The 23,095-nt window shown below is 41.5% G+C and overlaps 1 protein-coding gene across 1 annotated transcript in view; it reads left to right on the top strand.

Annotated features, from left to right (window-relative positions):
- Positions 1–19,922, top strand: part of erf (Ets2 repressor factor) — a 64,666-nt gene extending 44,744 nt beyond the window's left edge. Inside the window, exons 2-5 of the mRNA XM_038302792.1 lie at positions 59–293; positions 10,138–10,250; positions 17,983–18,869; positions 18,944–19,922. Coding sequence (XP_038158720.1) covers positions 59–293; positions 10,138–10,250; positions 17,983–18,869; positions 18,944–19,540 — 1,832 coding nt within the window. The 3' untranslated portion in view covers positions 19,541–19,922. The remainder of the gene's footprint in view (positions 1–58; positions 294–10,137; positions 10,251–17,982; positions 18,870–18,943) is intronic.
- Positions 19,923–23,095: the final 3,173 nt, after the last annotated feature.

The following is a 23,095-nucleotide window of genomic DNA, read 5'->3' on the forward strand; positions in this document are numbered from 1 at the left end:
AACATCTCAGGGATGTCACTGACCCACCACCCTAATGCTCCTCCCGTTTTTGCCGCAGGGTTTGCCTTTCCAGAATGGGCTTACAAGCCGGAGTCGAGCCCAGGCTCCAGGCAGATCCAGCTGTGGCATTTCATCCTGGAGCTGCTGAGGAAACAGGAGTACAACGACGTGATCGCCTGGCAGGGAGACTACGGCGAGTTCGTCATCAAGGACCCGGACGAGGTGGCCCGCTTATGGGGGGCCAGGAAGTGCAAACCACAGATGAACTATGACAAGCTCAGCCGAGCTCTGAGGTGAAGCTCATGTCTTACATTTACTGTTGCTTCTTCTGCTTTTCATTTTTAACTCGCATTAACTCTGCTGCTTTAAGAAGTTCAGGCCTGGTTAATCTAAAGGCTTTTACTCTGTAGTCATGTTTAGGAAGTTTTCCTTTAAATTTAAGAATATAAAGCATCTGGAAATTTCTCAATAGGTTTAAATGAGACCCTCTCCTATCCAATGTTGCTGAATGTGTTTCCATCGGCGTCTTTCTCTCACGTTTTGAAGTATCACATTAGAAGAGCTTAGTGGAAACAAAAAACTATACATTTCTGAAATTTAAGTTGCATTTAGGACTTGCTATCTACTTCCTATTTATTACATCCAAGCATCACTAACGTATGACAACCTCTCGCTTTTCCTCACCTTGTTAATTTGCTCCCATGGATGGAAACGACTCTAATTAGCATTTCCTTTTTTTCTGATATTTTAAGTTTGCTTGAGATTTGCAAGAGTATTGGATGGAAACACGACTACTGAACTCTAAATATGTTATATTCGATATACTGATCTTTAGTGCAGAAATCGTATTTTGGTCTTTATCTCAAGAACCTAGAAGTGCTTCTCTGAATCTTTAGAACATAAGAGATGTTTCTATTTTTTAGAATAAGATAGATTTGCTTCCTGGATGGTTTAGGATTTGTTTTAAGAAGCCTCTTGACCTCAGAGTCCTCACCATAGCGTCCTTCTCTTATTTCTGCATAGAAGCATCCTGCATGTTGTCAGATTCATGTCAGACCTTTTATTTATTCCTTCTGAATGATCTTTGGTACTCGTTTGTGTCTATTTTTGACCAATGTACGAATCAAGCCGTTTGTTTTTCCAACTCTCCGTCCATCTATTTGGTCGTCTGTCTCCTTCATCCTGTTTATCAGTGCTTCCCTCCATCATCCATCTTCACTCCTTGAATTTTTTCTTATTTCAGTCTGTCCATTCGTCCACCCATCTCTCCGTTTTTCAACTTAAACTGTCCATCCCTTTACCAAACCACCTGTCCTTTGTCGATTTGTCCCTCTGTCTTTTTTATTCATCCATTTGTCCCTTTATCCTTGTCTCAAGTTTGTTGTAAAATCAAGCTCTGACTGGTTAAAATGAGCTATAGCTTCGTGCTAAATTTTAGTTTTTTAGTGTTAAAATTGTCCAAAAGAATGGAGAACTCTAGAAATATCAGCCCAGAAACATTCTGACCTGTAAAATGCGTCCAACACCTGAGGAAGTCTTGGACAGTTCAAACGTTTCTGCTTGAAATTGTTTGGAACCTTGATGGTTTATATGTTTAGTGCCGTCATGACCGTTTGCGGCGTGTAATTAAGACGAGTCGGCGAGTTTTTGTTTTTTCTTATAAGTAAGCCTCCACGCTGAAGCACCAGGGTGAGAGCCAATTTAGAAACACCCACCGAGGAGCACATGTGGGATGCTGTAGTTTTATTTAGCCACCGGTATGTTCTCCTCCTTATTTACACAAACACACACACATGTAGTCATCGCTGCTGCCTCCTGTGTCGTTGTTACCCAGCCTCCCTGCCACACACATGCAGTCATGCAGATATGCCCACTCACACTCACCACCTTACTCTGTGTCAGCCCTCCTCTTGCCCAGCTGTCCCGTCTGCAAACAGTTTTTATTTCAAAATAAATTAGGATACTGTGATATTTAAATGATTTCAGAGCAGTTTATTTCATTCCAAGGTGATGAATGTAAAGCAATATATGATTCATCCATGCTACGTTTAGACCGCACGCAGCAGAGGCAGCAAAAACACGCGTGCTGCTTTATTTTTATAGCTTGTACAAGTTTAGTTCTTGTACAGAGATGAAGCATGTTTGCTGCTCTGGCTGCGTGGTTGAAAATGGGGTCCGATGGTCATTGGATGGAGCTACTCTATTCTTTCTATCCCTTAAACAATGGCGGATACAATCAAGAGTTGTTTGGCTTATTTTAATGAATAATGCTACGTTCAGACCGCAGGCACTGGAAGCAGAAGAAAAGATTCTTCTTCTTCATTTTTGATGCTTGTCCACATCAAATTCAGACGTCCGGTAAAGTTTGTCCTGATGGGTCTGATGCTTCTGCTGCTCCTGTGTTCAATGGCAAAGAGCAGCTTTGCTATATTTTTGGTTATCAGCGGATTAAAAGTAGTTTTCATTTGTTTTTAATTGAGAAAGTCAACCAGAAAACTCCATCTGTGCAGTCCGTTTAGATATTCTTCTGCTGTCGGAGCCGCTCACACCCCCGTACAGCGGCGGTCTGAGCGGTACTACTGTGGTGCTCTGTCCCTGGAAATCCCATTCAACAGCAGCCTCTGGCCCGGTCGCCTCCTTTGCGGTTTTCTGCTACCGTCTACGGCGACTGGAAGGCGTTTTTCACGTACATAATCCAACCCAATAATAAAGCAAACATATTTTGCTGGCTGGTTTTGATATTTTAAGTTAATTTAGGTGTTAATAAACTTTTTCAGAGGAGTGATAATAGCGCTCTGCATCAGCAGTGCTGTGTTTGTCTCCCTGCCAGCTCCTAGATCAGCTTCTCTCCGATTGGTTGATGTGATGCATTGAGCAGCAAAAGTTACATTTTTCCAACACCAGCAGCTGCTGTTTCTGAAGTGCGTCAGATGCTCTGAAGCCTGTGAGGCGCTGCTTCTGCAGCTCAAAACGCCCTGCAGGATCTTTTGCTGCGTGTCAGCCATTGACTTTGCATATAAACTAGCTGCTTCTGCAGCTCAAAACGCGCTGCAGGATCTTTTGCTGTGTCTCAACCTTTGACTTTGCATATAAACTAGCTGCTTCTGCAGCTCAAAACGCGCTGCAGGACCTTTTGCTGCGTGTCAACCTTTGACTTTGCATATAAACTAGCAGCTTCTGCAGCTCAAAACGCCCTGCAGGATCTTTTGCTGCGTGTCAGCCATTGACTTTGCATATAAACTAGCTGCTTCTGCAGCTCAAAACGCGCTGCAGGATCTTTTGCTGTGTCTCAACCTTTGACTTTGCATATAAACTAGCTGCTTCTGCAGCTCAAAACGCGCTGCAGGACCTTTTGCTGCGTGTCAACCTTTGACTTTGCATATAAACTAGCAGCTTCTGCAGCTCAAAACGCGCTGCAGGACCTTTTGCTGCGTGTCAACCTTTGACTTTGCATATAAACTAGCTGCTTCTGCAGCTCAAAACGCGCTGCAGGACCTTTTGCTGCGTGTCAACCTTTGACTTTGCATATAAACTAGCAGCTTCTGCAGCTCAAAATGCGCTGCAGGACCTTTTGCTGCGTGTCAGCCATTGACTTTACACATAAACTAGCTTCTTCTGCAGCTCAAAACGCGCTGCAGGACCTTTTGCTGCGTGTCAACCTTTGACTTTGCACATAAACTAGCTGCTTCTGCAGCTCTAAACGCGCTGCAGGACCTTTTGCTGCGTGTCAGCCATTGACTTTGCACATAAACTAGCTGCTTCTGCAGCGAGCGGTCTGAACGTAGCATCAGACTTTATTCCATGTAGACTTCACTGATCTAGAATCATGCATTACATACATAAAGATCCCATTAGTTCAGGTAATTTAGATAGCGAGAGGGACGTGTTTGCTTAAATTATAGAAGCCAAATCTGCACACCAATTAAAAGCATCACATATTCCGACCTTGAGTTTTTAAGAAGTGAACTTGTATCGTACATGTAAATAAAGATTAAACAAAGACATTTACCCTCCAACACTAAGTTTAAGGTCCTAGCTGCAGATTCTGAGCTCTCATATAAATTTTTTAAATTCAAAAGTTCAAAATCATGAAGAAATTATTAGCTGTTCCCCATTTAAACTTCAAAGAACATGGATTAGATTTTTTGTTTTGCAGAGTCTAAACATTCAGTGTTTGACCTGCTGGTTGTTGCCCTGAGCCAATGAAGGGGGAAAAAAGACCACTTTGGACCAAAAGATGATTAATTGGTGCATTGGAGCTCTGATTTTAAGCTATTAAGTTGGTATTTTAATGTCAATGTTTGCATTTCGAAATTCAAGCTATTATAAACTCATCAGGAACAGAAAGTTGGACGTTGGAACTTTCTTTTTCTTCCTATTCACAAGCAGTTTTATCAGCACATAAACGTTCCCTATTTAAGACTAATTCTTGCTTCGTCTCTGATCTGTTTCACATTGACGAAAAGCTGGAACCAAAATGTCTTTGTTGTGGTTTCTGAAGCTTTTATATGAACCACAGGCCGTTAATTGATTCTGACGGCGTTTGAAGAAAGTTCCTTTAATCTTTGATGCTTCTCTGCATCTTTTGAAGTTAGTTAGCGGTGTTACACATGTGTGCTTTCATTCATGCATGTGCCATGGTCATGTCTCTGGATTTGAGCATGTGTTTACTGGATGCAGATTGAGTCTTCACTTTCCTTCATGTGTTAGAAGCAGGCATCCAGGGTCTCCTGTGTCCGAGTCTGGTCGTCCAGCAGCGCAGTGGGAATTGCTGCATCCTGGTGTTTACTGCGTTCACTGCTCTGATACGGTTCACACCTTTGTTCTAACCCCCATGTTTACCCTCTGACTGTGTGGAAAGGACTCTACGTGTCCTCCAAGTGTTTTGTTCAGATGCACTTATTAGTTTTCAGAGTCGTGAAGTGATTCACACCTTCTGAACATGAGCTGTGTGCAGCTGCCCTCTCTGCTTGGCTAGGAAACAATGCCATCCATAAGGATAATCATCTTTTCAGTGATAATTTAGGCAGATTTATCAACAGAAGCTAACTGGTATCAATTAAAAATAAAGCAAACAGGATTATGTTAAAGTTTAAGCATAGGGTGTCTTTATGAACACCACCTGCTGTCATCTCTTAATGTTAAAAGCTACAGGTTGTTGAAATACTTGCAATACTTGTAATAAACCATTGCTGCTGAAGAGACACATTCGCTTTAGTCTCCTTAAGCTTCAGTAACAAGTTTTACCAATCAAAGCTCAAGTTAAGCTTTGTGCTGTTTACTGCATGCAAATATTCTAAGATTTTTTTTTAAAAAGGCTGCAGCTTTTTATTAGAGATCAACTGGTTCTTTTTTCCTTCTTCCATCTTTTGTGAAAGCCAATGCTGATACAGAAAACTTTGACACTAACCTAACTAGGGGTGTAAATCACATCAATCATGGCGATTCGATTCAGTATCGATTTTCCTGACCCAACGATTCGATTATTTTCGATACTCGAGAATACATCACGATTCGATTGTTTTTTGTTTGTTTTTTTCACCTTTTTTTTTTCAATTTTTTTTTTTTTTTTTTTTTTTTTTGAAAAAACAGCAAATAACAGAAGTAGAAAAGTTGCACAGGTAGAAGCCTCCAGCAGAACCAGGCCCTTTGTGAGCGGCCAGCTTTATTGTTTCGCTCTATTATCTGTCTGAATCCCGCTCACCAGAGCTGCTCCATGTTTATCACATGTATACAGAGTTGTTTCAGTTTGTTAGATCAGAAGCGACTGGCGCGGTGTGATGACGTCAGTACGTTGCATTCAATGGTGTCACGTGATTTACCTGGTCGGCCCAGCTCTAGTTCCCACAGCATGCGGATCAAAGCCGAGGTTCATTTTAAAGCTGGTCGCTTGCAGAGTCCTGTGACCCCGGTAGTAGAGACTGACACAGGAGTGGATTTTCACTCCTGACCCATCCCACTCCACCTATTCCTATTAAAACCTCATTCACTGAACAATAATAATACCCCTGCGTTATAGATTCTGAAAGGCCTGCATCAAAAAATACTGCACAAAATCAGTGCAATGAGTGCAATGCAATACCTCGGCTCCAGACGTCCCGCCCCCTCCACAGAGGCTCCGCTGCACCTCTCCCAAATTGTAGCTGACCTCAAACAGTGCGGAAGACAGGAGGCCGGCTTGTTTTTTTTTATGACCGAAATTGAGGAAAACAACTCGTGAAGTTTGACCTGCTAGAAGAGCGAGGTGCGTGAGAACGCTGGGACCCTTTTTCCACCTGGATCTCCGCTCTTTTTGGCCCTCATGTCCCTCCGTCGTCGGACTAAACTCGCCCCCACTTCCTCACCGCCTCGGCCGTATCTAGACCCACAGCATATAGCACAGACCCAGCAGCTCACTGCAACACACTGCAGTAAGAGTATAACCAGGAAGGTATGTAGGAGGGCAAAATAGGTTTAGCGCCACCGCAGCACAGGAGGAAGAATTACGCCCAGGAGCAAATGGATAAAAATAGACCTGAGGAAAAAAAAAAAACATGAATCGATACTCTTGCGGACGTATCGATGCATCGATACAAAACGATTATTTACACCCCTAGTCTTCACATACCCAGATTTACAGAGAATTAAGCTAATATTTCTGACTACGCTGATGTTGTCAGCTTTAAAACATCAGAGCAGCTTTATGGAAATATTAAACTGTGATCTCGTGTTCTGGTCCAAAGTTCTGCACCTAGAATCACTGGAAGTAAAGCTGCTGTTCATCAGGCAGTTTGTTCGTCCGAAACCACCTCAGCTCCTCCAGCCCTTGATTACTCCACTGATCCCCCCCCTGCTTATTTTTCCTGCCGGTTCTGGCCGTTGGCGGCTTTGTGCCGGCTGTAGTACATGTGAGAGTGTGGGAGTTCATCACAGCCGTTCCTTTCAGAAGAGGCCCTTCGCTCATTGAGTCATTGAGACGCTCGATGAGCTCCTTCTTCTCTCCACTTTCTCCCTCCTTTGTGCAAAACTCCCATGACTAATATTGTGTTCACGCTGGATTCAGTTTGAGCAGGATGACTCATATCCCCATTATTTGGTGATTTCTGTAACCGTCGCCCCTAATGTGTGGATTTTTGGAAAGTTTACAGCCCTGTGAAAATTCACCATCACCTCAAATTGTGAAATTTCTGCATCTTTACCTTCAGTTCAATCACTTCAAGCCAGATTTCTTCTATATCTGTCTTTAAATAACATTAATCTTAATGGAAGTGTAGGAAAGCATGGATTGATGCACAGAGTGGCTTCATGATCCCTCATTCAGTCTAAGTCAGACATCCAGCCATAAATCCATGTTTTTCTGTGCAGATTTCCCCACTGAGCTCCTCTGTGCTTCATATAACTGGAAATGACGCGTATTCCATTTCCCACAATGAAGTGGATAGTCCCCGCTGAATGAGGCACTCCGATTTACTTGTTTTTGTGTAAAGAAATATGAATGTGGCTGTTGGTGAGTCACACTGGGCCATTTTCTTGTCTTTTGGAGGAGCTGTCAGCAGCTGCCTATTCAGGCTTTACATCACTCTGTGTACTGATGATGACTAATGCACTCCTACTAATGGTGCTGCCTGGATAAGACTAAATCTGAATGGATGGCTCTCCTCCTTCAGTGAGGCTTTGAATTGAAACGTTCACTTAGAAAACAGCCTGTTTACTGAGGTTTGCTTCACTGAGGTAAATTACTTTCCTTCTAGAACGTCCCTTATTCAGCGTATAGTTTCATTAACATTCATAATCAATTCATAATCTTGTTCAGTGCTTCTGTTCTTTAGTTTGATTTTGGACCAGTTTGCTACTGGTCAGAGCTGCAACACTAGATCATTTGATAGAGACATCAAACTGGACAAAAGCTTGATTTAATATATTATTGTTGCAGTGATATTTCAGTTGCAGCATTTATTATCTGTACATCTATTACTGTGATCATTAGTTGGGTTATTGGCGTCTGGTGTGAATATATAAGAACTGAAACTCCCAACAAATGGATAAATATTACATTTAATTCAACACAATTAAATCCAGTTCACAACACTTCATCTCACTTCGCAGAAACATTTAAATCAAATCATCCGCTCAGATTAAACCTTTTCTAAAGAAGAGCAGGCTTTACTCCTCCTGGACTGCAGCAACCCTTCAAACCAAGGATGCATGCAGTGACAGTGGAGAGAAAAAAACACCCTTTTTAACAGGTAGAAGCCTCCAGCAGAACCAGGCCCTTTGTGAGCGGCCAGCTTTATTGTTTCGCTCTATTATCTGTCTGAATCCCGCTCACCAGAGCTGCTCCATGTTTATCGCATGTATACAGAGTTGTTTCAGTTTGTTAGATCAGAAGCGACTGGCGCGGTGTGATGACGTCAGTACGTTGCATTCAATGGTGTCACGTGATTTAGCTGGTCGGCCCAGCTCTAGTTCCCACAGCATGCGGATCAAAGCCGAGGTTCATTTTAACGCTGGTCGCTTGTAGAGTCCTGTGACCCAGGTAGACTACGTCAGTGATCTGTTCCCACTGCCACTAAAATCTGATTGTTCCCGGATTTAAACAGGTTTTTCTGCCAGTGGGAAAGTGGTAATAGCTGGGTCAGTACCCTGACTTTTACTGAGCTTAACAGCCACAGAAACTGTTTTTAAACACAACTTAAATCAGTATGGACATCTATGCTAAACTTTGGATTGTTTGTTGCAGCCCCAATAGTTAGGAACATCATCCAGGTCATAGTCATCCTAAAGAAGGAAAAAAAAAAAGTATAACTTCAACATAAAACTTAATTATCATAATTTTCAGCCAATCAGTAATCAATAGAATACATGAAATATGCACGTTCCTTCGCTCATGAGTTTTTTTTTATTGAAAAGTTGGTTTATTTTTTCGATAGGGTTTTCAACTAAACGTAATTATTTACAGACCCTGTGACTAAAAAATTTTAATCCCGTCTGACATCTAGTTTTGAATGAAACAGAAAAACCATCGAGGAATTACATTATTTCTGTTCATGCATTTAAAACATCCTGATGTGCTTAAATCTGGTTTCATGAACTTCTAGAAAGGTGCATGCTTCTGTAACCTCTTACCAATGAGGGGATTCTCTGTAGAACAGGAATCATTGGGAATTCATAATGTTTTAAATTCATTTTTCTATGGGGGGGTGAATATCTTTGGTGTAGATAGCTGTACTATGTAGCTCAACAATTCAATTCAGTTTATTTCTATAGCTCCAATTCACATCATGTCATCTCAGGTCACTTTCCAGTTCACCAGATCATCCAGTCAGATTGATTCAAAGTTTTCTATCTAAGGAAAACCAGCTGATTGCATCGACTCATTGACTCGAAGCTAATCTCTCACACTAAGCATGCTTGTAGCGACAGTGGAGAGGAAAAAATAATTTTTAACAAGAAGAAACCTCCAGTAGAACCAGGATCAGTGTGAGCGGCCATCTGCTGAGGCCCACTGGGGTTCAAGGAGACAGAAGCAGAGATGCAAAAAGCAGCTGTAAAAGGCGGCCCCGTCCAGAAAACACACAGCCAGGCAGACGAGCTCCGAGCCAGCTCCCATGTCAGAGGATGAAGAGAGCACATCCAGTTAGTCACAGTCAGAGAAACAGGACTACACTGGAAAACAGGCCAAGCTCCAACATCTAGAAACAAAGGTGATGATGGCAGCATCACAGCTGATATTATAACAACAATAAAACTAACAATCCTGTTCTGGATGAGAAAGATCAGACTTTGGTTTCTTTACCGAGATGGTTCTGGAAAAATACGGGCCGGTTACAGAGATGATGCCTTTAAAAGAAAACATTTAGAAGATCAGTCCACTCATGGTTAACTTAACTAATATCAGTCTTTTAAAACTCTAAAATCAGTTTGTTTTTCACCAGATATCTCAAAAAATGTAAAGTAGAATTTTTGTTAGTTAAGCTGACAGTCTTCCAGGAAGCTTTCAGTATCTTTCTGTTTTACACTGATCGGACAAACACCATGTGTCGTCATACATCACAGTTAGATTAAACGTTAGGCTTTCCTATTTGTTCCTTTTTATTAACTTCGGCGACATGGTGAACAGTTCTCAGACGGTGACGTGTTCTGTCCTCTTTTCCTCAGATATTACTACAACAAGAGGATCCTCCACAAGACCAAAGGGAAGAGATTCACCTACAAGTTCAACTTCAACAAACTGGTGCTCGTCAATTACCCCTTCATCGACATGGGCTCCGGTAGGTACAGCATCACACCAGCATGAGAAGTCCTGGCCGGGTCTGTGTTAAAATACTCTGAGGTGATTTACACACCGAAGAGCAGAAGTTTCACTCCTCAGTCTGTAGAAGGTTTAGCTTTAGGTGCAGAAACGTCCGTTAAAATTACCTCCAGCTGTTAGACCTTCTAGCTTCTAATGCTGCTTTGAGTTTTCGGACTCGTTAAATGTTTCTGTCCGATCGCGTTGAACTTCCTGCACCTTTATACTTCTTCTATAGATAAATTATTCCTTTACATGGTTTTAAAAAAACATTAAAATAGTTTAATCTCGCCCATTTCTTAAAAAACATTTTATAAGACTTTGTGGATCTTATGTTTAAAGTATAATTTAAACTAATAACATCTCTTTCTGTTAAAAATGGAAATCAAGCAATAAAGGTTTTAAAGGGATACTGATGATTAACCGACTACGGAAGAGGTTTAGGGCCACTGGAAAAAAAAAAATAGTTAACTGATTTTTAAATTTAATTTTAGTTTAATATGGGAAAAAAGTCAGAATTCTGACTTTTTTCTCAGAATTCTGACTTTTTTCTCAGAATTCTGACTGTAATCTCAGAATTCAGACTTTTTATCTCAGAATTCTGATTTTATTCTCAGAATTCTGACTTTTTTCTCAGAATTCTGACTTTAATCTCAGAATTCTGACTTTTTATCTCAGAATTCTGACTTTTTATCTCAGAATTCTGACTTTAATCTCAGAATTCTGACTTTAATCTCAGAATTCTGACTTTAATCTCAGAATTCTGACTTTAATCTCAGAATTCAGACTTTTTATCTCAGAATTCTGACTTTTTATCTCAGAATTCTGACTTTAATCTCAGAATTCTGACTTTAATCTCAGAATTCTGACTTTAATCTCAGAATTCTGACTTTAATCTCAGAATTCTGACTTTAATCTCAGAATTCAGACTTTTTATCTCAGAATTCTGACTTTTTATCTCAGAATTCTGACTTTAATCTCAGAATTCTGACTTTAATCTCAGAATTCTGACTTTAATCTCAGAATTCTGACTTTTTTCTCAGAATTCTGACAGCTAACAAACATGTTATCATCTTTGTCAGTGAAGCTGAGTTCTCCCACATCTCTTCCTTCATGGTACCCATCTACATTAAAATCCAAAATTCTGAGATTAAAGTCTGAATTCTGAATTTTTTTCCCATACTAAACTGAAATAAAATTAAAAAAATCAGTTAACTTTTTTTTTTTTTTTTTTTTCAGCGGCCCTAATCCTCTTCCGTAACCGACCCCTCACATTTGTGCTGTTCATTTTTTCTTTATTTTTAAAACCAATACTGTCTTTTCTTCCTCTATTTACAAGATACAAATGACACAATGATAGCAACTGTTACAAAAGTCTCAATATTAATCAAAATAAAGATTTATTAATAAATCACAGCAAAATATAACAATGGAGAGTAAATGAGGAGCAGCCAGCGTGTGCTGCACCTGATCTTAAGGCGCAGCTGCTGGAGGTACTAATTAACTGGCAAATGGTTGCAGGAATCAGCTGATGTTGATACGAGAATAAAATAAATATCAGCCCAAAATATCGGTCAGCGAATATTTATCTCTGGTATCAACATTTTTTTTTTGTTTATTGTTCTAATATCTGTGACTCTTCTTGGACCAATAAATTTAAACATTTGGCTCACATGTCCACTCTATAGCTGTATACCTATGAACTGACTCGTAATGGGTAAAGGTTTCCCAAAAACAATTAAATTAAATCAGGTTTTTTGCTTTTTTTTAGAGAAGTTCTTGTTATTTTTAGGTGCTTCAGAGCTCCTGACATCAAATGAAAGCCGTTAAAAGGCAAAAAGCTAGAAGAAGTAATAAAAACAATGAAATCCTGCAGTAAAGCAGGTAAATGCTGAGGATTAGTTAAAAGGAAAATCAAAATGAAATTAGAATAATTTTTGTTTTTAAGTCTCGTTTATGATTTTTGTCTGAATTGTTCAACCCTATCAGAGATCTATACAGAATAAACCCTGAAAGTAAAGATAACTGATGTTCACTGTACTTATCAGTTTCTACATTAGAGATATTAGCCTTGATAAAGAGCTGATTTCCATCTTTGATAAATAAATATTAAAAATATTAAATATCAAAATGTCTTAAATCAGTTATTCGTAGGTCTTAATTTTTAAAACATCATATATAGGATTATTTTTATTACGGTTTATTTTTGTAATCTAAATAAAACATTGAAATTAACAATTTTTTTTTTTTTATAAAAAAAAAAATAACGGCTCGCCATTATTGGTTCCGTCCCGATAGCGGAACCAATAAAAGCGTTGTTGCGGCTGGGACATTTGGGAGATGCGCCATTAACTTTTTGTCTGGAAAATATGAGCAAGTGTAAATGTAACATAAATTGTCTCCAGCCAAGAGTTTTCTCCATGGCTAAAACCAGGGAACATACATGAGGCTCAGTGGATTTTGTGCAAGAAGTCATTCAAGCTCAGAACGATGGGAATTAAGGCAGTGGAGTCGCACATGCGAAGCACGAAACACAAAGCGTCAAAATCGAGTTACAGAGTTCTCGGTTTAGTTCCACCCTTGTCTCTGCAACGCCTCCACTTATCACCAAATCAAACATACTAAGAAAACCGTACTAAGAAAAATAGCTGCAAAAAAGACTTAGCACTGGTTATGTTGGGGCTTTAAAACTGATTTGTTTTGTTCCCTGCTAAAACAAAGTTTGTGAATTCAGTTAAATAATATATCTGTCATTTGTGTGTTTTTAGCTTTCTTCCTGTATGAGAAGCTTTTCAACATTTGAAACATTAGTGCAGTGGTTTATGTTAAAATAAACCTTTGGGTTAAGTTGTCGCAAGCGGGTTTTTCTTGTGTTTCTTGTGAATTTGGACTTAAATTTTTTTTTCAAGTGGCATTAAAAAGTCTTAAAAGGTCTTGAATTTAACTTGCCTTATGCTGTACGAACCCTGGAGGGGCTGAATGTTCCACAGCTTAGGCGCGGTAACCACTTACGGTTTATACCGGAACCTAAGGACATCCAGAACAGTTTAAAAAAGGCAGACCGGAGATCTCTGCTGGGGCGATTTACCGTCAACATCTCAGTTTAATATAGCGAGCGAGACCATGAAGGCCTTCAAAAACAAGTGTGTCCGAAAACGCAGCAGGAACCGGTGCAGGGAGGAGACGATGGGAGTGATGTGGCTTTGCCTGGATGAGCCAGAGAGGAGATCTTGTTTGGTACGAGGGTGGATGTGTGATGCTGTGGGCCTGTTTTTTTACAAAAGCACCTCAACATTTTAGATACTAAATGTGGGTACAACGGTTTTTTAGAAAATTTTTGGGTCTTTTAATGATTCAGAACATCTGACCAAACAGAAGACGCAATATCTGTTTCAAAACGAGATCTTGAACATTTTTAGCAGCAGTTTCAGCTTCACCTTTCCCACCATCAAGTGGGGGTTAGAGCGGGGTCTGAATTCTGCTGCAACAGGAAGGAGAAAACCAGCCGATACGCATCAGAATAAAACGTGTTTTTAACCTTTTAGAGGGAACAGACTGACTTTATTTCCTGTTTCCCAATGCCTTCTGGGTAGTTGTTGAGCAACCTTTTTCTCAGCAGGCTTCCTTACAATCTTTAGCCAAAAGAAAAAAAAATCCCCCTTAAACATGTTGTTTCATTAGTGGAACAAATCTGAAGCAGGTTGGCTGCTGTGGAGGCGTGAAGCGGCCTGATGCGTTTATCTGCCTGGTAACGGCGTGTGCCACGTCTGCGTTTATCCCTCTCCTCCTCGGTCCGCAGCCGTTCTGGGCCCGGCCACCCAGTGTAAACACAGCCCATATGGAGCGTTGGAGACCGGGTGACATAAGTGCAGCACGAAACTTTAATTATAGCCTCCGTGTGATGTGGCCCACACACTAACATGTTGTGATATGATGGTTTCATATGATGGCTGCACACACACACATGCAGTTTCCCTCCACTCATCATTCCTGACACACATGGCACAGATGGGGTTTCTTTTTCCTTTTTTTTTAAATGGCAGGCGCTGGAAAAAAACAGAGGAACCCAGCCCATGTTTGTAATGGCAGCCGGATCGACTTTTCCAATATTTAATCCCGGCGTGTGCTTCCATGCCAAGAATTTACTGCAGCGCCACAGGCAGAGCGGGGAGACTGAAGGAACTCCTCAGACTCTACCTTCACGTTTCTCTCACTGCTTATAGCTTTAGAGTCCAGAGAAATAGGAGAGTTTAAATCTGTGACCCGGAACGTTTCCCAGAACCATTTAACCTGTCGGATGCGTTTCCTCAGGTCCAAAACTGGGTCAAGTTCTTTAGTCTCTCCTTTATCTGGAAGAACTCATTGTCTTTCCTTTTTATATTTAATGTCAGTAATTTATTCATACCGTAAAAATTAAAAAAATCTAAAAATATCCGCTGGACTTGGTTTCCAAGATTTGAAGTGGATATTTTTTTATTTTTTTGAATTTTTACGGAATGACTATGACCTGGATGACTGAGAACCTACATCAGCATAATTTATTCATATAAAATATAAAAAGGAAAGAAAACGCCAAACAAGTTACAGTGCATGATTACGGTTGAAACTAACGATTATTTATCAGTTAAACTGTGATTATTTTTTTTATTAATAATCTGATATATTTATCAGTTAAATTGTAGATTATTTTTTCATTAATTATCTGAAAGCAAAAGGTTCCTTAAAGAGTATTTTTTTTTACAGATTTAAACAAAGTGAAACTAAAACTTTTCCACTTGAGGAGTTCTGCATTGAGCATATTAATAGAAGAAAATGTTTTTTTTTTTATCTTAAATGTGAAATATTTGTATATTTTTTTACGATTTTCATGTATTTACTGCTCTAATTGGGTTACTCTGTCAGCTAAAGGCAGGTTTTAGAGTCAATCGATTACTAAATTAGTTGACGATTATTTAAATACGGTAGATTAATCCAATTAATGCAGGATGCACACATATTACACATAGCTTCAGACTGCAACTCCTTTCTGCTGGGGTCTGTAGAGATATTTACACCAACAGCAGTTCAACGTTAGTATTTACACTACAGTGAGCCTAAATTAGGTTTAGATCCTCATTGCAGGCGCCTACGGGCGTCCATTCTTTGCCAAACAAAGAAAACATCATCATGTCTCAAATTAAACGGCAGTTCTTAGTAGTTGGAACAAGTTAACTCTAATCAGCTGGTTAAGACACGTTTAGGGCGTCAAAAACGTATGTGTATTAACCCTTTATCGGGCACTCATTGAAATACTTTGAAAATCAAAATTTCAAGCCAATAGTGTTATTAGAATCCAGGACAATTCCTTATAAGATGAATATTTTGATGGTAAAAATTAATTTCAATATAGTAACAAAAAATACCAACTTGCCTGAATATATTAAGAAAAATAACAAAAGTGCTTCTCTTAAAAATTTATGAAAAACACACAAAGTGAAAGAAACACATTTTTTTCTGTACAACATAAACTTAGAAGAATTAATGCTGATAGTGGCACTTAGATTTTTTTAGTTTAGAAACCTAAATATAAATGTTAACTCGGCTTATTAATTTTTTTACATTTTAATTAGCTTTTTACCTTTTTTCCTGACCTCTTAACTTTTTTTTTTCCAACTTAATTTACAGTCGCTAAAATATCATTCAAGGGTTCATCTAATTGGTCAAATGCCAATAAGATGTACAGCCATGTAGCAGCATCTTTGCTGAATGGCTGGATATAGATCTTATGCTTCTAGATCTCACTGAGGGACGGGGGGGACTCCATTTGTAAGGGGTAGGCAAGTGATCAAAAACTGTATCTTGCCTTATAACGGGTTATATCTTCCCCATGTTAGACTGTCCCAATTCAGAGCTGATAACTAGAGGAAGAAGCAGCGAGGTCGGTGCAGCCAGAAGCAGACCTATGAGCTTTGAGCGGGTTCTGCACTTTGTAGCGTCTGCTTAAAAAGCAGCATATAAGCTGCGTCGCTTGCATCAGCTTTTATGTTCCAGACAAATCCAAAGTTTAAATTAAGTTTAAGTTAATAATTTAAATTAATCTAGTTTGTACATGTTTTTTTTTCCCTGAATCAAAATAAAATTTACTGAAAATATGTTCAAGCAGGTTGTCATTATCTAAATCGGAGGTCTTCAACAGGGTGTCAAAGTTTTGGGTCATTAGACTATTTTTTCTTTTATATTTCCCCCTACAATTTTTTCCACTAATTGAAATGTCTTTAAATCCACATTAACATGAATTGAACAGACTGTAGTAAACAGATAAATGGAGGCAGAAGATGTCTTTCAGTCATCAATGCTCACATTCAGAGACACACAGGAGCTCTTTCAATCTGGGCACCGTTTCATTCACAACACCTGTCCCATCAACCAGGAATCAGAAATAGTTTAATAATCCCAGGTAGAAATTACTTTAGTTACATTACTCCATCTGTAATAGAGTGACTATAGGACCAGTTTAACACAATTTCATACAATATATATAATTAGGGGGTCCCTGCTCCATCTCGCCATCAGTTTGGGGTCCTTGGCCTGGAAAACGTTGGAGACCCCCGATCTAGATGATTCATTTCTGATTTTTTTTCTACCATCGCAGCTCCTTGGATCTACAACGACATTCAATAGTTCTATTCAGTAGCTTCTTCCATGTTGATCAAAGATCATTTGCATCACTGAGGCTTAGACTCACAGGTGTTTCAAAAGCTTCAATATTCCTTAACTGGTGTCCCGTAATTAAAGGTCCCCTAGAAACATGTCTTTGCTTTTCTCACATAAATTATACATTCTGTAAAACATTTTTCAACGGCTCTAAAAGTCTGGATAATTCAATAATATCACTTAATCTGCATGATTTTTAGGACAAATGAAAATTAATGGTTGAAGAATGTTTAAGGTTGAAGACTTTGTTCCTTTTTTACCTGGCAGGTCAAATTCTGAATATCTGCTAAGCTAAAAAGCTTATTTTCAATTAAATCTCATATCTACTACATCAAAACTTCCATGTATGTTCAGATCATAAACCAGTTTTGTAGTTTTTTAAATCATTAAAAGGTTGTTTGACTTCAAGATTTTGCTGCTCATTCAAATGTTACCTGTTAATATTTTAACTTCTATCCTTTATTTAAAATAGGAAAGACAATAATGTCAGCAGGTGTGTTAGAGAGTTTTTTAATATATAAGATTATCCTTAAATACATTTCAAAGCATTCATCCCTAAATGTTTAATTAAGAAAATGTTTTAAATTAAGATTGTTAATGGATTTGGAGCCTAAAAGTGGGGGTGGTGGTTATTAGCTTGGCTCCATTTAGGGAAGAGATGCTTTCTGTTTATTTCACCTGCTGATTATTGATCAGAGCCGATCGAGGCGCCGATTCTGATCTCTGATCAGTCGGTTTTCATCGTTTCTTTAGACTGAAGACCTAAAGTCTGGCTTCAGGGATTTAACTGAATTATCTAGGATTACAACAGATTAACCGAATGTTTTTAATCAAAGAAAATCTAATCCTGAGTTTGCAGTGGTTTTAAATTTCAAAATAAAGCTGAGCTAAGTCTGTATAACATGACTTTTCCTTTAATTATTTTGTTTAATAATGTTTATTTATGGTGTGAATACTAGTTTTGGCTTCAGCAGAGCTTCTCTCTCAGTGAGAATAAACTCTGATGTTCTTCCTCACAGGCCGGGGAGTCCCCCAGAGCGCCCCTCCTGTCCCGACCGGAGGGACCCACTTCCGTTTCCCGCCCTCCACGCCATCAGAGGTCCTCTCCTCCAGTGAGGAGCTGCGCAGCCCGGGCGTGTTCAGCACCGTGGCCCGCCGCATGGCCCGCGGCTCCGTCAGCGACTGCAGCGACGGCACCTCCACCAACTCTGAGCTGGAGGAGGCGGCGGCGGCGGACGAGCGAGCCGTCGGGGCCGACAGAGCTTTTAGGGGGCTCCTTGCCCCCCGTCTGCCTCATGAGTCTCTGTTCAGGTTCTACGGGGGCCACACCAACCCGGCCGGGTTAGCCAGGCCCGCTCCCAGGGTCCACCCAGACCCTCTGTCCCCGTTCCCCGTCTCCCCTCTGCCCGGCCCTGGAGGCCTGCTGGGCCCAACTCTGTCCCCGGCTCTCTCCATGACCCCCACCCCCCACCTGGCCTACACCCCGTCCCCCTCCCTTTCCTCCCCCATGATGGGCTCCCACTTCTCCTTCAACCCTGAGGATATGAAGCACTATCTGCAGGCCCACACCCAGTCCGTTTACAACTACCACCTCAGCCCCCGAGCCTTCCTCCATTACCCCAACATCGTCGTCCCCCAGCCCCACCGCCCTACGCCCGAGAAGCCCGCCACCCACCACCTGCAGGGCCCCCCCATGCCGCACCCGCTCAGCCAACAGCCGGGAGGCGGAGAGGACGGACACCCCTCGCCGTTCAAGTTCAAGCTGCAGCCGCCGCCGCTCGGGCGCAAGCAGAGGGAGGCAGGGAGCTCCCTGGCGTCCTCCTCTTCCTCCAATCACTCCTCCTTGTTCACCGGTTCCGGTTCAACAACAGGTTCTGCTGCAGGAGGAGCCCCGCCGAAGATCAAGGTGAGTCTGGTCACGCCGTGACAGTTTGAAGGTCCGCCTGAGTCAGACGCCGTTAACCTGCTGTTCCTCTGCAGGTGGAGCCGGTCTCTGACCTGTCCGAGGAAGATGTGGAGGTCACGGACATCAGCGAGGAAGACGAGCCTAATCAGAACAGCGAGGATGAGGAGGGTGACCTGTTCCTCCCTCTATCCCGCAGCCGCCATCATCATCTGAACAACAGAAGCAGCGGCAGCCCCTCTGCTCCGCCCCCAACGCATATGAACCCGGAAGACGACCCCGACGACGACGAGGAGGTCTTCAAAACTCCCGCCACCCCTCCCCCCGGCAGCGGCGGCGGACTTCCCTTCCCCCTGATCGGCCTGAAGACCGAGCCGGGCCAGGCGGCCCCCGTCAGCCCCGGAGGCACACGCTGCATCCCGCTCAAACTGCGCTTCAAACGGCGCTGGAGCGAAGACCAGAGGATGGAGGCGGACGGAGAGAGAGAAGAAGCGGAGGACAAGAAAGTGAGAGGCGAGGGAGAGGAAGGGAAGAGGGAGGGAGAGGAGGATAACGGAGGAGGAAGAGGAGTGATCCTGGGTCTGATGCTGCCTCCGGCTCCCACCCAGCGCAGAGCGAGCTCGGAGCTGCAGAGGGCTACGGCGCAGCTGTCGCTGGAAAACGCCGGCTGCTGAGCTCCGGCCTCCTCACATGTTCAGACCGAGCAGGAAGTCTAGCATTAGTAAACGTAGCAGGTTTAAATTTAACGTAAAAAAAAGGGTAAACTGAACCATGAATTAACTTGTATCTGAACTCGTCCGTCATTCGCTGGAAGATCAGTCTGTGCAATAACCCTGAACTCCCTAAATTAGCTGAATGAACAAAACGTTTTCCTCTGTTTGACGCCATGACGCATTAAGAGCAAAACGAGGAACAAAATGAGCTGTCGGAGCAGAATCGTGTTAACTTTCTAAACTAAATGGTTCTGGTGTCTCATCAGGCCTTTAACACTAAGAGATGTACAAACACAAAGCGGACCCTGATGGCAGCGGCACGGAGCTGCTCAAACCTTTCAGACATTCACGCCCAAATTCAGTCTTTATGGTTCAGTTTGATCAGTTTCATCGGACTTTCTGGGTCGTCTCCAGTTTATGTGACGGTTTCTGTTCTTTTCATCTTAAGCCGACGTGAAACCCAGACAGATCCAGACACGGAGGAATCAGCAGCCTGAACAGAGATTATAGAAGTGCCTCTCTGTCTGCAGCCCAGAAGACGACACCCCGTCACTACAGCGCATAAATACTGAAAACGAGGACGAAGCGGAGCGAGAGGAAGGGAGGAAGATGGAAGCTTCCCTCTGTAACACCGATGTCCGACCGAACGGCGGCTTCGTCTTCCTCGCCAGTTTCTCCTCACTCGTAGAAACGACAGAGCAGCTTCTAGCAGGACTGTAATTAGCGGCCCGCTCGTTTCTGAGGAGGCGTGCGGAGCCGACGGCTGTCTGCGACTTTTCCTCCGAGGGCATTTTCAGCGTTGTTGCCTTCAAGCTTTCCTGTCATCAGCTTCTTATTTTGTTTTTATATATGAAAAGACTTTCTTTTTTTCTCTTTTTCTTCCATCAAGGGAGACGTTTTCCTCCGGATGGAATGGACAGTATTTTAAGGGCATTTGCAGATACCATGAAAACAAACTGATTAGTGTCTTTGTGGGGTGGGGGGGCAGGAAACATGTAATGAATGTGGAGCATCAAGGCTAACTCAGGCAAACCTTCACTGAGATATAAACAAATATATTTTTAACATATTTTACTCAGAAAAAAAGACATTGTGCCCATTTTATCAATCAAATTGAACAAAAATCGTGCCTTTTTGTCGCTTTTCTCCCCCAGGAACTCGTATTATCGCTCACTCAGAAAACCACCATGCCTTCGGCTTTTGTAAAACATATATATTTTATTCAAATATATATATTAGAATCAAATATTCTATTTCGATATGGTCATTTGATATGAATTAGGTAAATCCTCCCTATTTTTAATAGTAAAGATGTGTATATAAGTATATATTCTGATGGGTTTATTTCTGCAGCGAAGCCTCGGTTTGGGGAATTTTAAAGCAGTTGTTTTTGGGGGGGGGTCGGATCCACATCGTTCCCACCTGATGGTTCGGACCGAGGCGGGACCAAGCCGTTTAACCCAGATCTGACAGCAGGTCTGGACTTTACTCTGAGACTGGAGCAGCTAAAAACACCCAGAGTCCCGGTTCATGCGGTCACAATAAAGGGAAACATGACATCAGACGCCTCTGCAGTCACAGAAACTACACCCAAACACACACGGAGGAAACGGCTTCACAAAACCTCAGAGCGACAAGGGACTTCCCATAATCCCTCAGTGTGTGTTTGCGAGCGCGCTCTGTGGTTACTCCGTCTACTAACCGTCGTACGGCTTCTCATGAAAAAAGTCTCAACCCTCATTTGTTTCTCATCCAGACTCGGTTTCCATTTTTAGATCATCCGTTGCCTCGTCCGGATCGTTTCCAGGACAAAACCAGCCAAACTGTTAGACCCGTGCTGCCTTACCGTCTGTTCTCATGCATTACTGTTACTCCTGTGATGGTTATTTTATTAACGTGACTACTTGGATTCAGTCGTACCCTCGTGCCGCAGCCCAACTTCTCCATGAGTTCCCAGTTTGAGTTCTCGTACCGGTTTGCTCTCACGGCGCCTGGAAGGTCGGATTATACTCAACGTTATACACACACAGAGGGAAGAACAGGCTTCTTTTTTTTCTTTTTAGTTTGTATATATTTTTTTTCATTATGGTGGATTCTGTATGGAGAAAAAAAAGTGTTGTACTGTTTAACATTTTTAACATTTGTATTATTTGACATCTTTTTCTTATACTCTGTCTCTCCTCTCTTGCCCTTCTTATTTTCACTCCAGAGGAGAGACTGGGCTTTTGTTATTTTATTTTTATTTTTTTCAAGCTTCTGTTTCTATTCTGTATCTGTTCATCTTCATTTGTAATTAAACAATAATCAGGGTTCATTAAAAAGGTGAAAATGGTCACTTCCTCTGTCTTTATTTGATCTAATATTTGCTTTGGCAAACAATTCGAACCTGGAAACCTAAAACGACTAAAACAAGTTTTGCCAAATCTGGAAAAAAAACCTGCTGAATACGTATTTTAGCAATTTTAGAGTAGAAGGAAGTTAAAATAAAACTGTAAAGAAAAAGGTAGCTTTGGATATAATGTCCTCCTTTGAGTAGAGATTGAAAGAAGGTTCACGTTTTATCTGCCTGAATGAGAAAGCTGCTCCTCTCTGCTGAAGTGGCTCTATTACACAGAAACATCATAGTATAGTCACTGTTCTTCTGTACTGAAGGTGCTCTATTGTTTGACCAGGCCTGCTGCTGTTCGACATTAAAACGGCAGTTTTGTGCCAGTGTGTTCTGAGTAGTCACTGCTCCCAACAATGGAAGGGTTCAGTTATCCCTGAGAGCTCCTCTGCGTCCAAAATACTGCTACCCAGAAGAGCTTGAAGTAGAGCTGCTGCTTCTCTTCATCGAAGAGGTTTAGTTGATCCGACTGAGCTTAGAGACGCTGCTTCTTTATGGTAAAAAGTTTAAAATTAAGCCCCTGCTTCACCAACATGAAGGCTTCTTGTTCTGAGTGAGCTCAGAGTCTCTGCTTCTCTACATTAAAGGACTTTATTTGGCTGTAGTTTGAAATGTAGCCCCTTCTTTCCCTGACTGAAAGGACTTGTTAAGTTACTGCTTCTCTACATCGAAAGGGCTGTTATCCTATTATAGTTTAGAGTGGAGCTGCTGCTTCATCAGACTGAAAGGGCTTTTTATTCTGAAGAAACAGTGTTTTCCTTTTTTTTTTTTTTTTTTTATTACATCTAAATTGGGAGACCGCTCAGGAGAACCAAAACATGTGTGTCTCAAGGTTGGGTTTGGTTTAGAGGACCCAAATGCAGAGAGGCTGAGGAGATTTCTAGGAGTTTTAATTAGGCAAAAACAGTAAACAAAGGCAGGAATCCAAAAATCCAACTAATAATGAAAAGCAAACCAGAACTAAGGAGACATCTGGAGAAACCAAACACGAGGAGCCAGGGAGAGACGAGGTAGGTGGAGGACAGCAAAGACAAGGAACCAACACAGAGGGAGAGCATATATAGCTGACTGAGACAAAGGGAGGGCTAACGAGCTGACAAGGAGCAGGTGTGAGAGGAGACAACGAGGGA

The sequence above is a fragment of the Cyprinodon tularosa genome, unplaced genomic scaffold (genome assembly GCF_016077235.1).
Source record: "Cyprinodon tularosa strain WSP-4 unplaced genomic scaffold, ASM1607723v1 ctg5, whole genome shotgun sequence".
Taxonomy (NCBI): Eukaryota; Metazoa; Chordata; class Actinopteri; order Cyprinodontiformes; family Cyprinodontidae; genus Cyprinodon; species Cyprinodon tularosa.